Below are 13,740 nucleotides of genomic sequence, written 5' to 3' on the forward strand. Positions count from 1 at the left end.
AGGACACATTATGCAATAACCCTAAAAGGGTGAAGATTGCGTTACTGTGTGCTGACTGGGATAAAACAGAAACTGCTCGCGCCAATTCCAAATCTCACACGCTCTCAAATAATCTCAGATCAGTACCAAAAACTCTACCTGGTTATTTGAAAAAGAGTGGGAATCCTATTCATAGGGATCTAATCCTGCGATTTAGATTAAATATCCTAAGAACAAAAACAAATTTGAAAAAATACGGCACAGTAAGTGATAACATATGCCGGCTCTGTGAGCAGGAAGTGGAATCTTTAAAACACCTAATAATGTTTTGTCCTGAACTAAGATTAGCAAGAGATCTATTCTTACATCCAGCATTAACTCCGACGTGTGGGCTGGATTCCGATTTATGGTGGGAAACCTTGTACGACAACCCAAATCAGAAAACCACGAGAGCTCTTGGAATTTTCCTACAAATGATGATGGTCAAATTGGAAAACAAACAGGAATCACACAGTGAAATAGAAAAGGATCTCATGACGAAGGCAAAAGCATAATCTCCGATATATGCCTATACTCAGGCCAAACCAAAGAAGACTTGAATAAACAATTAAAAATTGGCAAGTATGGGAGGAATTGCCATAGAAATACAAGGAAGACTCCAAGATATGGTTTGGCCTTGTAAGTGAGCGAAATAAGCAAATGTTTGTATTTATTTACTCTATATGCTTAATAAATAAAAAATAAAAAAAATAGGCTGCTGAAAATAAGGGATGAAAACTGCATAGTTCGTTCAATGAAGTATTTAGCCCCCACTTGTGTTGTGTGTGACATTTTTAAATGTTTGTGTATGATTGCTAGTTTTATGATGGATAATGTATATTTTATTGTGTATCATATTTGCAAACTTTATGGTAAAGACAAAATAAAAGATTATAACATTTTAACATACCACCACGATTATGGAATGGGGGCATTGATTAAAACCCTTCCTGCACCTTAACAGTGTTTGACAATGTGTGCTAATTGTGCCCTCAGTGCCTGATCCGTTGCTACTGCATAGTGCATAAAGCAGCATTGACCGAGATGGACGAGTCACTAAGGGCACAAAGGAAAACATCCAGAACACCGATTTATTGATTAAATAATAAGTGTGCCAATACGCAGCACGGCCATTCACTCTGCTTGGATGGAAATGGTTTGGTGAATTCCGTACAGCAAAGCTGAAAATCTGCAAATGAAAAAGTAATGGTGCTAATGCAACTCTTGCACAGCAAGGCAGTAAGAGATGGGGCTGGTAAACGTATTAATGTCAGCAGAAGAGACAATTCCATATGCCGCCCAATGTAATTGCTGCCACCCCCAGCTAGACAATTATTTCCTTGTCCATTTACAAACTCAAAAGCCAATCTGAGGTGCATGAAGGAGAGATGCATTATTACTATCATTCCCAGACACCCACTTGTCAGATGCAGTGTGGGGTTCTGTTCTGTGATCCCTATACCAACGAGGAAACCATATTTCTTATCAGAGGGGGCACTAGTCTCTGAAGGTCAATCTAACTTTGTACATAAAATGCAGAGCCCACCATCGAGTCGGTCACATCCAACATCATTCTCCATACCCTCCACATGCACTCATTACTGGGCCACCAGTGAGTTACTGTGTTTGAGGGCTGTTTTTTTTTTAAGCTGGGACTTGAGTGAAAGGGAGTCATCACTTCCAAGTACCCACTCATGTGAGAGAGCATGCAACAGGGAAAGTGATAGAGGTTGAGTGTGAGCAAGAGTCAGTGGGTGAGTGCAAACAAGAGTGAGAACAAACAATAGTGACTGAGTGATGGATGAGGGTGCATAGGTGAGTGGTAAATGGCACCACAGGAGAATGGGCACTCCCTTATAAATAATTCAAACACATCATGGTCACTCTTGAATTTTGCATAGAAGATGGTTACATGAGAGACTTCCAACACCTTACCTTGAGCACATAGCTGGTAGGGAGTTAAAGCAATTTGAAGCTCAAAACAATCTAGATGATCCACGGGGCCAAAAGAGCAATACAAACATAATGGGTGAGATTGGGTCGCTTTTTACAATGCAATGCTGTTTGCACTCTATTGTTCCAAGGCTGATCATCTTACTCACATTCCTGAATGCAGAACCTTACACAATGAATTAGTTGCCAATAGAACAATGAAATCAGACAGTTTGGCACACAAAATAAATTGCATTTTCTCACATCAACCTCCACTTCTTCACCTTACAGCTCGAGCCTATCATTCGCTGAAGCTACTAGTAAGCACTGCCTTCCAAAATTCCAATTATTAGATAAGTCATTCATATTTCTCACATGATTCATTCTGAAGGTCAATCCGTCAGAAAATACCAACTGTAGTGGTCTTCCCCTAGAGAAGTGGTGTGGTCTTGAATCGTGCAAAACACCCTATGCAATTATCCTTTTGTGGTGCGAGAATAACTGCCTTTCTCCTGCACCCTGGAATCTTTTTGACAGCGATCCAGAGACTAAAAATCGTTTGCAGAGGTGCTGCAGCCACCGCTAATGTGCTTAATTTCTTGTAGGACAGTGCTTTGTTCATATTCATCTTTGCAAGGTCTTTACTACTGAGGAGGATCAGAATGTTGAGTTTAAAGTATTGATGCAGAGGATCAGAAGAAAACAGTTTTCAAGAAGAGAAAAGGCAAACAACGTAATACTTACATTCAGTAAAGAAGACTTGTAGAGACGGCCAAGCTCTATCTCCAAGCATCTCTATCTTCTTAATTGCTTCTACATTGCCCGTGCTTTTCACCCATTCCATAGCACGTGTCCCGTCAAAGTGTGCCTATTTAAAATAATCATTAAAATCGAATCAAGCAGAAATTACTACAATTTTCACCACTGTACAGTGAAAAGCACGATTAGATTACAGAATGACTTCCTCCCCACTTAAGAGAAATCAGCACATCCCTGAAAAAAAACAGTCAACTAAATATCAAAGAAGGATCCCTTTTTAAGGAAAGTTAAAAAAAAAATGTACATCGAGTTCTGTGTGAAAGTATCCAAAACCAATCCTAAATGGAGAGCTAATATATAGAAACACAGAATGTGGATTATTCTGAACCCCTAGTGACATAAGGTTCTGGGAAGCAAATGTTTGAGGGCTTGCAAACTCTTGTTCACAAGGACAAGCAACTCGGGTGAGATGAAGGAGAATATGGGCTTGGTGTATTGTTCAAACGCTGATCAAGCAAGAGACCGTCCACACAGGTAGGCACAAAATAGTGTATTTCGCAACACATATACATTCATTCACATATACTAAAAAGGTAGCTGAAGGAATATAGAACTATACAAATCACACTTTGAATCCTGAAATGTCACACTGCCCCACACTTTAGAACTCACACTTTCAATAGAAAGACTAGCAATAGCCGAAACCAAAGGGAAAATAGGATAGCAAAGATAACATTGGCCTTATAATGTTATATGTTATATACACCAAAACTCAATACTAAGATTACTGAGTGCACACCGTATCTTGGGAATGGAGTGCACCAATGTTTGAGGAAAGTTTGCCTACAGAGCGGTAGTTTGCATAGTTATTCACAGTTCCAACATGGAAAGTAATGGGGGTCTAGATGCAAGGGCAGTACTAGACAAAGGGAAATATTTTGTACGATTACAAAGTCAGGTTTACATGTGAAAAGAAGCAGAAGCTACCAATCACAGTGGCCCAGGCTCTGGGTCTGCCCCCAAAATCAAGGCCCAGGCAGGCAAGGATTTTAGCCAGTTAGAATGAATGGGGAAGAGGGAGCCATTGCAACAGAAGCGCAACATAGCTCCATGTATGCCGATGAAGATAAACAACCCCAGGTTAGTTCGGTCCATGGGGGACAACTGTTCTCCTGGTTGGTTTGTACTAATACTCGAAACAGGTCATTGAATTTGGCTTTGCACAGGGTTTGGATGGTGGTTTCCCACAAAGTTTTAATTTTGTAATTTTAAGGTTTTAGAGTGAATTAATTGACTGATGGAAAGCTTATAGTTCTATGTTTATTTATTTTACACTATGGGCATTTACTTTTAGTGATATTAGTGTTTATGTGATTGATATGTATATATTGTATGGCACGGTAATGTGAAATGCATGTGAATGTATGTAACACGTTAAACTGACCACTTTATAAATAAATAGTAATGAACTGGGTGCTTTGTAGAATTTGGTCAATCTCTTAATCAAATACCCTAACCTACAAGATGTCCATTTTATTAAAAATTTTGATATTGCCCGTGTTAACATGCACGCCTTCTGGCAACCTATCATATGTGGGAATGAATTACTTTTTTCGCTCATTACTGAGGTTTTTAAATGCTATCAATTTAAGTCTTTCGTAAGATTTAGAAGACTCGCAAATGAGATTTGAATATGCACATGCACTTTGCAATGTGACTGATTTGGATTTTAGCTATATATATCTTTTTTGTTCTTTTAAAAGATATGGCCTATTTATTGAAAAAGTATTGAATATTTAAGTACTTTTCTATTATGTACTTTTGTAATTTAGATTAAATGTGTAAAAGGTTTATTTGTAAACTATAAGCACAATAAAAAAAATGAAAATCATCGTGTGGAACAAAAAATAAAATGCATGCACTATACATGAGTAACCACAGCGGCAGAACATTCCTAACTTCACAGAAACTCAAACTACCAGGACACTTCAAAACACATGCACAACACAGTCAACATGGTCAAAATCATAACTGGTGAATGCTCAGAAAACATTCAAACTGAAATACTCTCTCTTTCTGCTGTAAACCAGGAATGGAAAAGAATCAGACACTGAAGCGGAGGACACATTTCAGAAAACTTGGGCTCCAAATACAAATTCACAAAAATTAAAATGGGAGTTCCGGGGAAGGGCCTCTGCAACACCAAGCGATTTAAAATGTCATTTTTATCAGGGAATACGCTGGGCCATGTTCATCTGTTTACAAATCCAGCAGTAAATCTACTATTCAAACTGAACATGGTAATAAATCTTCAAAAACATGGCTTATTAATGCTCAATTGATTGATGGGTATGGCAACCTACTTTAAAGGGTTCAACAGGACGACCATATGGTGGACTCTTGACACTGGTTAAATCTTCAAGCATTTTATCTATAATTGCTCAAGTTGACATCTCTTTTGTTCGAGTGGCTCTTGATTCCATAATTGAGGTTCTCGTCATAAACATATATTGGCATGTAGGGGTGGGCAACATTGGTGACTTCCTAGAAGAAATCTTGGAATGCATTATTGGTTGGCCATCTGGGAGAGAGGAGAAATACTCTTCTCAGGTGACCTCGATGCTGCATGCATGTCTCCTTTGGTATCATTAAGAGACAGAAAGAAAGTTGGAAAAGCTTATATGGGCCATATCTAGTCTAAAGCGCTTATTGGGATTGGCCTGGTATTGCTAAATGGAGCAGTCAGTGGGGATGTTCTGAGCCATTATACATGGTTTAATGCCTCGTGTCAAACATTGGATTGCATCTTTGTTAGCCAAAGTCTTTTTGATAGATGCCATAGCCTAAATATCAGCCCGACAGAATTTAGCGACGACTGCACATTATCTGCAAAGTTTGTGATGGGGCATCTCACTGGTAAAGAAACCGGAACCATAACCAAGGATTTGAGAGTGAATCAGGCTGGAAATAGAGTTATATGGAATTCTTTATCAGTGAGAAGAGCTAACTCCACTTTTGCCACATTTGTGATAACCAACTCCTGTGCCATTCTTCTCTCCTGCTTTTCAGTGGAAAAATTCGAGGAATAGGTGATCTCCTTAATTGAGCAAAGTGTGCCGATGCATAAAACAACCAACAAAAACTTTGGAAGGAAACATCTGCATATTTATGATGGGGAGGTAGTTGGCTGAAGAAAGATTTTGACGGCAACAATTAGAGCAACAAAGAGATCCTCCAAGCTTTCAGGTTTGAAAAGAAAAAGAAAAAAAAAATACGAAGAATATTAGAAGCTAACCCGACATAAAAACTTGCTTAAGGGTCATCGATTTTTGAGGTGTCAACGTGAAGCAGAACATATGCTTTCTATTTTGCCCAATAAAAACTCACGGACCGTCTGGCAGATATTTAATGACATGAATACAACTGAATCGGTTAGCTTATTAAATCCTACTTTAGAATCGACCTTGATTTCTCGTTTTACATGCCTCTTTGCCCAGCCTAGTGGTATAACTGGGAATGGGAATTGGTGTAGTGAGAACACAGAAAATTATTGGGTTCTTCCTATTGATTTTAGTGAGATTGAGGAGATTGCAAGAAATATCAGCTCAAGGACCCTTGGTCCAAATAAATTGTACAGTTTGTTATTCAAACGAAGTCCTGAGTTCTGGGCAGAGATTCTGCCAGTCCTTTTTGACCTGATTGCTTCTTGGTCTACTGCTTTTGTTCCAAAGTGACTAAAGAACTCATGGCATTTCTATGCTTAGACAAGTTTAATCGCCGCCGGCAGTGTGCCACCCATCTAGAATCCAGTTAAAACCCACATCCCTAATCATGACCTGCTCTGCGCTCCACTCTCTTTAGGGTCCGTGAACGCCTCAACGCGATTTACCGCAACAGTGGCCGATACAGAGGGACACGTGATCATTAAAGGACACCCCTGGATAGCTCCATAGAATTGGATTTTAGAAAGCGTGAATAACCTCCAACGGTGTTGTCTTGCCACATACAGTGTCACCAGTGTATTAAGAGCACACAGGCCTAATGCCATCGCTCTGGTAAGCATTTTTGGTGTAAACCGATGTACCTGGTCATAATGGTCATGACACACACAATGTCCGATTTCTAAGGCATGATAAATTGAGATAGACCAACCAATGTTGATGAACCCTTCGGCACTTTCCTCTTCTTCACTCTCCCTCTGCTCTCTGCTTCCCCCTAATCGGGCCAAGAGATGAACTTTAGCCTTTCTTTGATAATATTCTGCTCTCCATTGGGTTTTCTCTTGTTCAGCAACATTAGATGGGGAGTGAGGCAAACCTGCTAACATGAGGACAACTACACTAGAGACCTAACATTGTGAGATGTTTTCCCACACCTAATTATCCCGAGATAAGAACTATTAACTACCCAATAAGGTAATTTCACGATCGGCACTCTACGCCTAAAATATTTCTGCCCATAAATTTGGGAAAAGTTTAGCCTTATGCCGGTTTCCTCTGTTTACCTTCTCGGGCAGGACGACATTATAGAAAATCCTTCGTCGAGAACTTGTTTAGAAAGGATTAACCGCGGAGGAACAACTGAGCCAAGCTCGGCACGACTGACTACGGTTTTACTTCTCCTAAGAGATCCCTCCCCATCAAGGAGGGAATGGCGAAATCACCATATATAAATATGACCCTTCCATAGTTAGATATACTAGCGGATTAGCAACTCGCACAATATGAACCCTACCTGGCTAAGCCGGTTTCGGGTTCTCTCCTATAGTCACCTTATGGTAATTAGTACTAGGAGTTGTAACTTCGGAAGCGCCAATAACACTAATATACGGTTGTTCATGCTCTGCTAGTCATTGTTTTTAATGAATCCATTCCACACCAATGGGTAGGGTTTACGATTTCCTTCTTACTATTTGGCAAATGACTCCAGTGCCAATAACTATTGAGAGGTATATCATCCAATGCCTGCAAATTGGAGATAGGTGGCACTTCTTACAATTGCGATCTATAACTGGAGGAATGTGTCTACTTGATGTTAACTTTGAAACCGTTCTAAGCTATTGATAAGCTTTTCTTAAATCTGGAGTTATAACCAGTATCCTAAACGAAATTAAAGTTCTAAATGGACATTGATTTTCCATTTCTCTACCGTTTTCTTGAAGGGGAAGATACCTCTTGTAGCACTCATTACACCTCTTCCAGGATCAGAAGATTCAAATAGCCTCAAACCCCAATGGACCATTTATGCCATTGTATGATGTCAGACTAGCTAATGCAGCACTAAAAATCTGCTTCTGTATAAAACCCTTAATTTCTGCTGCCCCTGATGAAATTCCGAGGAATTGAACCCTGAAAGTATTAGGAAAGAAACATGTTGGGCTTTAACCAGGTTTAATATTATGTATGTTTGAATGAATATGAAAACTTGAGGATGAGAACGGGATTAATGAGATTGAAGTGGATGAGTGGTGAAATTTGGTATGTCTCTTGTGAATTTGCACAACACAAGCCACTTTAGTGTTTGAGCCAAAATCAAATGAGCTCTCTCTTGAAAGTGTTCTACACATTGCTACCGTGAATCCAATTTGTCCACTAGGACATTTAGTAGTACACTAGCCTTTTAAAGTATATTCTTGAATGTGTCTCGAATCATGAATTTATATTAAAAAAAACTTTTGTACCAATTGTATAATGAAAATTTGAATATGTATTTTTTTTACCCATTGAAGTAATGTTCAAGTTTTTTCCCAGTGTTGGAAAGATGTTGACGGCTTGAGTTAGCTCCCCCTTGGATATACAAGAAAACGTTTTTTTGGAGTTACAGACTCATTGTTTAAAAATTAAAGGGTTAGCCCCCTTATATGAGAGTTTGCTTGAGACTCCGTACAACCAGCCTCTACCTCTGTGTGTTGTGCTACTGCTTTTGTTCTACATATTTTTAAAAAGGGCATGAGAGGCGTGGCCTGGAGCGCCAATGATACGGTCGCTCTCCTGATGGCCTCCGTGGGATGCCCGCTGTGGCTCACCTTTTAGGGTGATTCTGGAGACATTCTAGGATCAGACCACTGCCGACGGCGTATGAAGATATGAGGCTCCTGCCGGCGTATTCCTAGAAGCCGGAGACCCGAGGAAGGTGGAATTCGAGCCCGATTTACTCTGCAGCCCCTCCGCCGCGTAATCCAAGATGGCGGGCGGTACCGTGAAGCCTGAGGAATCCTGCGAGAGAGAGGGGAAAAAATGAAGCCGCAGCTCTGGTGAGCCGCACTGGTGTGTTTTTGACAGTGTGCCCCCCCCCCCGATCACTACTAACATCGTTAGCGCTCCAACGGACCCATTCTGCCGAACGCCTGATGAGGGGGGACACAGAGCCTCCCTGCAGCGCCCTCCCGCCCCTGCCTTCACCTGTGCTCCGAATCAGAGGCACGCAACCTCAGGTCCAGTAGCTCCGACTGAGCTTCCAGTGGCGTGAAGAGGCAAAAGGATTCACACAGCAGGAGCCTGGGAGGCCGCCCCGGACCCAGGGGACCCCCGGCTCCAACAGACACCAGCAGATGGTCCTCTCCTGCGACCTTAGTGGACCCCCTCGAACCTCATCCGGATTACCGGCGTTACACCAGGAGAATCCAGCTCACCCCCAGGGCTGCACCATCTGCCTTGTTTCCATCTCTGTTGCTCCCTGCCCACCCCAAGGTGCCACAGGCGGGGTAACCCTCCACCCCTTCCCCACTCCACCCGCATTCCCAGCCCGGGACACAATCGCGGAACCTTGGTCCGATTCTGCGGCCCACAAAAGAGGTCCACCTGAGGCTTACTAGAGGGGGAACTTAAGCTGCAGATTTGGGGGGGGTGAAGGAGAGGGAACCTCCTCCTACGCCAGCCTTCACTTACACGCGACGGGCGGACTAGTCAGCCGCTGGCAGTGGAAACTGCCTATGCCCCACTCAGGAAGACCCAGGGACCCGAAACACGAAAGCGTGCTGTGGAAGCGACAGGGAGACCCTCACTGCCACCAGAACCCCTTGCCAGCCAAAGCAAAATCAGCCTGCACAAGCAGATCCCGGGAAGTCCCATTCGGGACCCAGACCCTCCCCTACCTCGCCCAAATGGTTGCTCTGCCTCTCACCCCTTGCTTGATCACCTCCTGGGGCACCCCGGCCCACTTGCCATACCTCTAAAAGAGAGAGAACTTTCCCTGCATCCGTCCCCATCAGCATCTTACAAGTAGGCCAAGTGATGCGAATTGAACCTGCTCAAGCTCTGCTTCAGGAACTCTAATAACCCAACACAATGTGGTGCCCTTCCTTAAAACCATCAAGTGAGCTTCTGCTCCCACCGGACCCCTGACCAAGCAAAGCAAGATAAACCCACACAGACGAACCCCGGAAAAGCCATTCAACATCAACACCTCTTTCTGCCTCGCCTACACAGCAACTTTCCTACCCCCTCTCTGAATCACCTCCTGGGGCGCCCCGGCCCACACATCAACCCCCTCACCCCCCCCACCCCGTCTCATCTGGCTGCCTAAAAGAGGCGTCCTGCCATCAACCACGCCCTGACTTAGCGAGTGACCTCCCCTCCAGCAACCCTACTACCTAAACCAGCAAATCTGCATTGCCCTGAGTGGATAGAGCCGTACAGCACCCAATCACCCCTAATCACTACTGGGACAACAGCCTGACCATCTTATAATACTATGGCTAAACGAGCAAAATGCAGGAAGAACCCGGACATTGCCACAATGTTATTATCGGCTGACAAAAGTAAGAAACTGGACCCTCCCGTCTCTACCCCGCAGAAAGCCTCGGAAGACAGAGACCCTTGCAACCAAAAGTGCCATTTTAGCATTCATGGCTGACATCAAATCTGAATTCAGATCTTGTATGACCGAGCTTACCACCACAAAACTAGAACGCACTGACCAAAGGGTGACGGAGACTGAACAGAGATTGGAGGGGGGGGGGGCGGAGGGTCGAAGATCGTGCTCAGAACCACTCAGCCGCCTTGGACGAAATGCAATGCTCGATTAGAACCCTACAAAACTGTGAATGTGAAATTTTGGAATTACGGACTCCACCCCCCCAAACCCCCCCCCCCCCCCCCCCCACCCACCCCGATGTCATAACCAGGGTGCACTTCTTCACCACAAAAGAGGCTATTTCATCGATCACCCGCACTAGGGACGAGTTAACTTTTCAAGGCGCTCCCCTTCAGATCTACCAAGATCTATCTCTTCTCACTCTCCAAAAAAGGAGATCCCTCCGGGCCCCGACTCTTTTCCTCCAGGACCAACAGATTCGATACAGATGGCTTTTTCTGACATCTTTACAGTTCACCTACAAGGGCACCCTAAGGAAAATTAGCCACCTTGAGGATGAAGAGAAAATTATGCACTTGACATTGCCTGAGCACACCTCACCCACAGAAAATGCTACTGATAAAGACCCTATGTCTCCACCAAAAACGAAACAGAACTCCTGATCAAGTGTCCCGAGATTCAGGAAAAAGAAATGACCCAGCACAAACATGGAACACAGGCTGGAAACGTCTACAAACCCAAATTTTCGGAACCGGTACACATGTCTCCTGCGGCTCCTTTTCCGCCTGTGGCCCTCTTCAGCATAACTCGCTCTTCCTTTGGGCCCAGAATATTTCTCTCGCCCAATGGAGCTCCACCACCTACAAAAATCCTGATGAACCATACAGCCTCCACAGCGGGCCCCCCCCCCACACACGGCCCATGCCCATTTCCAAGGCACAATCCACCTAGGAGTCCTTGGAATACACCACCAACTTCGCTTTTAGTTTTAGCCACATAGGCTGAAAATAGTTATTTGGCCCTGTTGGTCAGGAGCAGTGCCAGATATACAATATTGCCCCCGCACCCTCTCGTTATTTATTGGCCCTCCCGTTGGAGGTCCAAACAAAAACTTCAGGGTGGTAAGCGGTTCCAAACTTCAAAATGTTGACTGACCCACTTCCACCCCACTCCCCCCACCCACAGCCAGCAGAGGCCTCCCCTTCCATCCAGGAACATCACACTCTCAGATTTGTCTCCCTGAATGTCAAAGGATTAAACTCTCCTGCCAATGTAAATCAATCCTACAAAAACTTCAGGATGAAAATGCAGCGGTTGCCATGCTTCAGAAAACGCACCTTCTATCAGCAGACTTTGGACGTCTATGCTCACAGCATTTTACAAAACAATTTCCCGCCTCTGGAAGCACTAAAAAAGGGGGCACAGCGATTTTCTTCAGGAAAGGACTAAATCCCCAGATAATGGACACAAGACTTTGCCTGGACGGCCGATTCACGGCAGTGAAAAGCCTGGTGTGGGGACAGTTATATTCCTTTGTCGCTGTGTACGCCCCAAATATGGGTCAAGCTACCTTCTATGAGGGGTTGAGCTCCATTCTTTCCCCTTTTCTTGAGGGACAGATAGTAATTGGAGGCGACTTCAACTGAGTCCCAGACCCCATAAAGGATAAATCGCACCTGCCTTCCTCTGCCGACTTTGTCCTGGCACTGGCACTCCTACGTCTATTTAGCTCCCTGAAGGTGGTGGACTCATGGCGGGTTCTCCACCCCTCCGAGAGAGACTTCTCCTTGTATTCCTACGTCCATAGGACTTTCTCCAAAATAGACCTCCTGGCATCCCCGCAAATGCTTGCTTATGGTAATGATGTAGCCATAGGCGCAAGGATTCTACCTGACCATGCCCCGGTGACCCTGGAGATTCGAGTACACAAGCCTTCACCTGCCGCTCCACGCAGATGGACGCTGTAAGACCCAATACTCAATGAGATGCTGCCAAGAGACTCGATAGCGAAGTCCATCAAGAACTTCTTTAAAGAAAACCCTAGCGAGGATACCTCCCCGGCTAACACTTGGGATGCTATGAAAGCGGTGATACGTGGGGAGCTGATAGCCCGGGGAGTAGCGTTCCACAGGAACAGGCGACAAACTCGCCTGACCCTCAAGGATGAACTCCAGAAGGCAGAGAAGATTCATAAAGAGAAAGGGTGGTCCCCAAAGACGCAACAAGCTATTCGTACTGCGCAGAAAAAGATGAGGCCCACTACGCCGAACATACGGCGCACCCATTAACGAAAGCCAAGCAGTTCTATTATGCAAATAGCAACAAAGCAAACAAACTACTGGTGGCTAAGCTTGCCAAGGCGAAACAATGCAACACTATTGTTGGACTACGGGACCCGCAGGGCAGAATACAATACGCCGAACAGGAAAAACAACGCCTAGCAGCAGACCATTTGGCAAAGGTGACAACCTCACCTGCACGAAATCTGCAGGAGCAAACAGAATATTTACTGACGGCAGCTCTTCCACGACTCCGAGACTCAGCCCGGGACAACTTGGACGCCCCGATCTCAGGTGAGGAAGTAGAAGCAGCTATAAAATCCCTCAAATCTCGAGCCCCGGGCCCCGATGGGTACACCACCAAATTCTATAACGTCTATAAGCCCCAGCTCCCCGCTCCACTATTACAGCTGTTTCACTCCTTCAGGGACACAGAGACAATAACCCCCTCCGTGCAAGAATCAAATACAGTTCTCATACCCAAACCTGGAGGGGACCTGAGGAACCCTGCATTCTATAGACCAATTGCCCTGCTGAACATTGATGCCAACATTTATTCCAAGATCCTGGCAACACACCTATCCCATATACTGCCTGATAATTCATCCTGACCAAACTGGGTTTATCAAGAATAGATCCACAGGTGACAATATTCGTAGAGCCTTGAACTTGGTAGACCGGGCCTCCCAAGATGCCCAGGGACTAGTGCTTATGGCCCTCGATGCAACCAAAGCGTTCGACAAGGTGGACTGAACCTTTAGGAGGCTCATTCTGGAGGCCTTTGGGTTTGGCCCAGAGTTCCGAACCATGGTCCTGGCTAACTATAAGTCACCCAAAACCCTCCTCAGGATCAACAGCACTCTTTCTACTCCAATACCGCCAACTTGTGGAAGCAAACAAGGCTGCCCGTTATCTCCATTGCTATATGCAATAATTA

At 44.3% G+C, this 13,740-nt stretch overlaps 1 protein-coding gene across 2 annotated transcripts in view; it reads right to left on the reverse strand.

Moving 5' to 3' along the window:
- TTC3 (tetratricopeptide repeat domain 3) overlaps nucleotides 1–13,740 on the reverse strand; it is a 2,698,168-nt gene that overhangs the window by 2,423,420 nt on the left and 261,008 nt on the right. For both annotated transcript variants that reach the window (XM_069636090.1, XM_069636092.1), the window contains exon 7: nucleotides 2,695–2,818. In XM_069636090.1, the coding sequence (XP_069492191.1) occupies nucleotides 2,695–2,818 (124 nt within the window). The remainder of the gene's footprint in view (nucleotides 1–2,694; nucleotides 2,819–13,740) is intronic.

Source organism: Ambystoma mexicanum, chromosome 7p (genome assembly GCF_040938575.1).
Source record: "Ambystoma mexicanum isolate Mex_15411 chromosome 7p, UKY_AmexF1_1, whole genome shotgun sequence".
In the NCBI taxonomy this organism is placed as follows: domain Eukaryota; kingdom Metazoa; phylum Chordata; class Amphibia; order Caudata; family Ambystomatidae; genus Ambystoma; species Ambystoma mexicanum.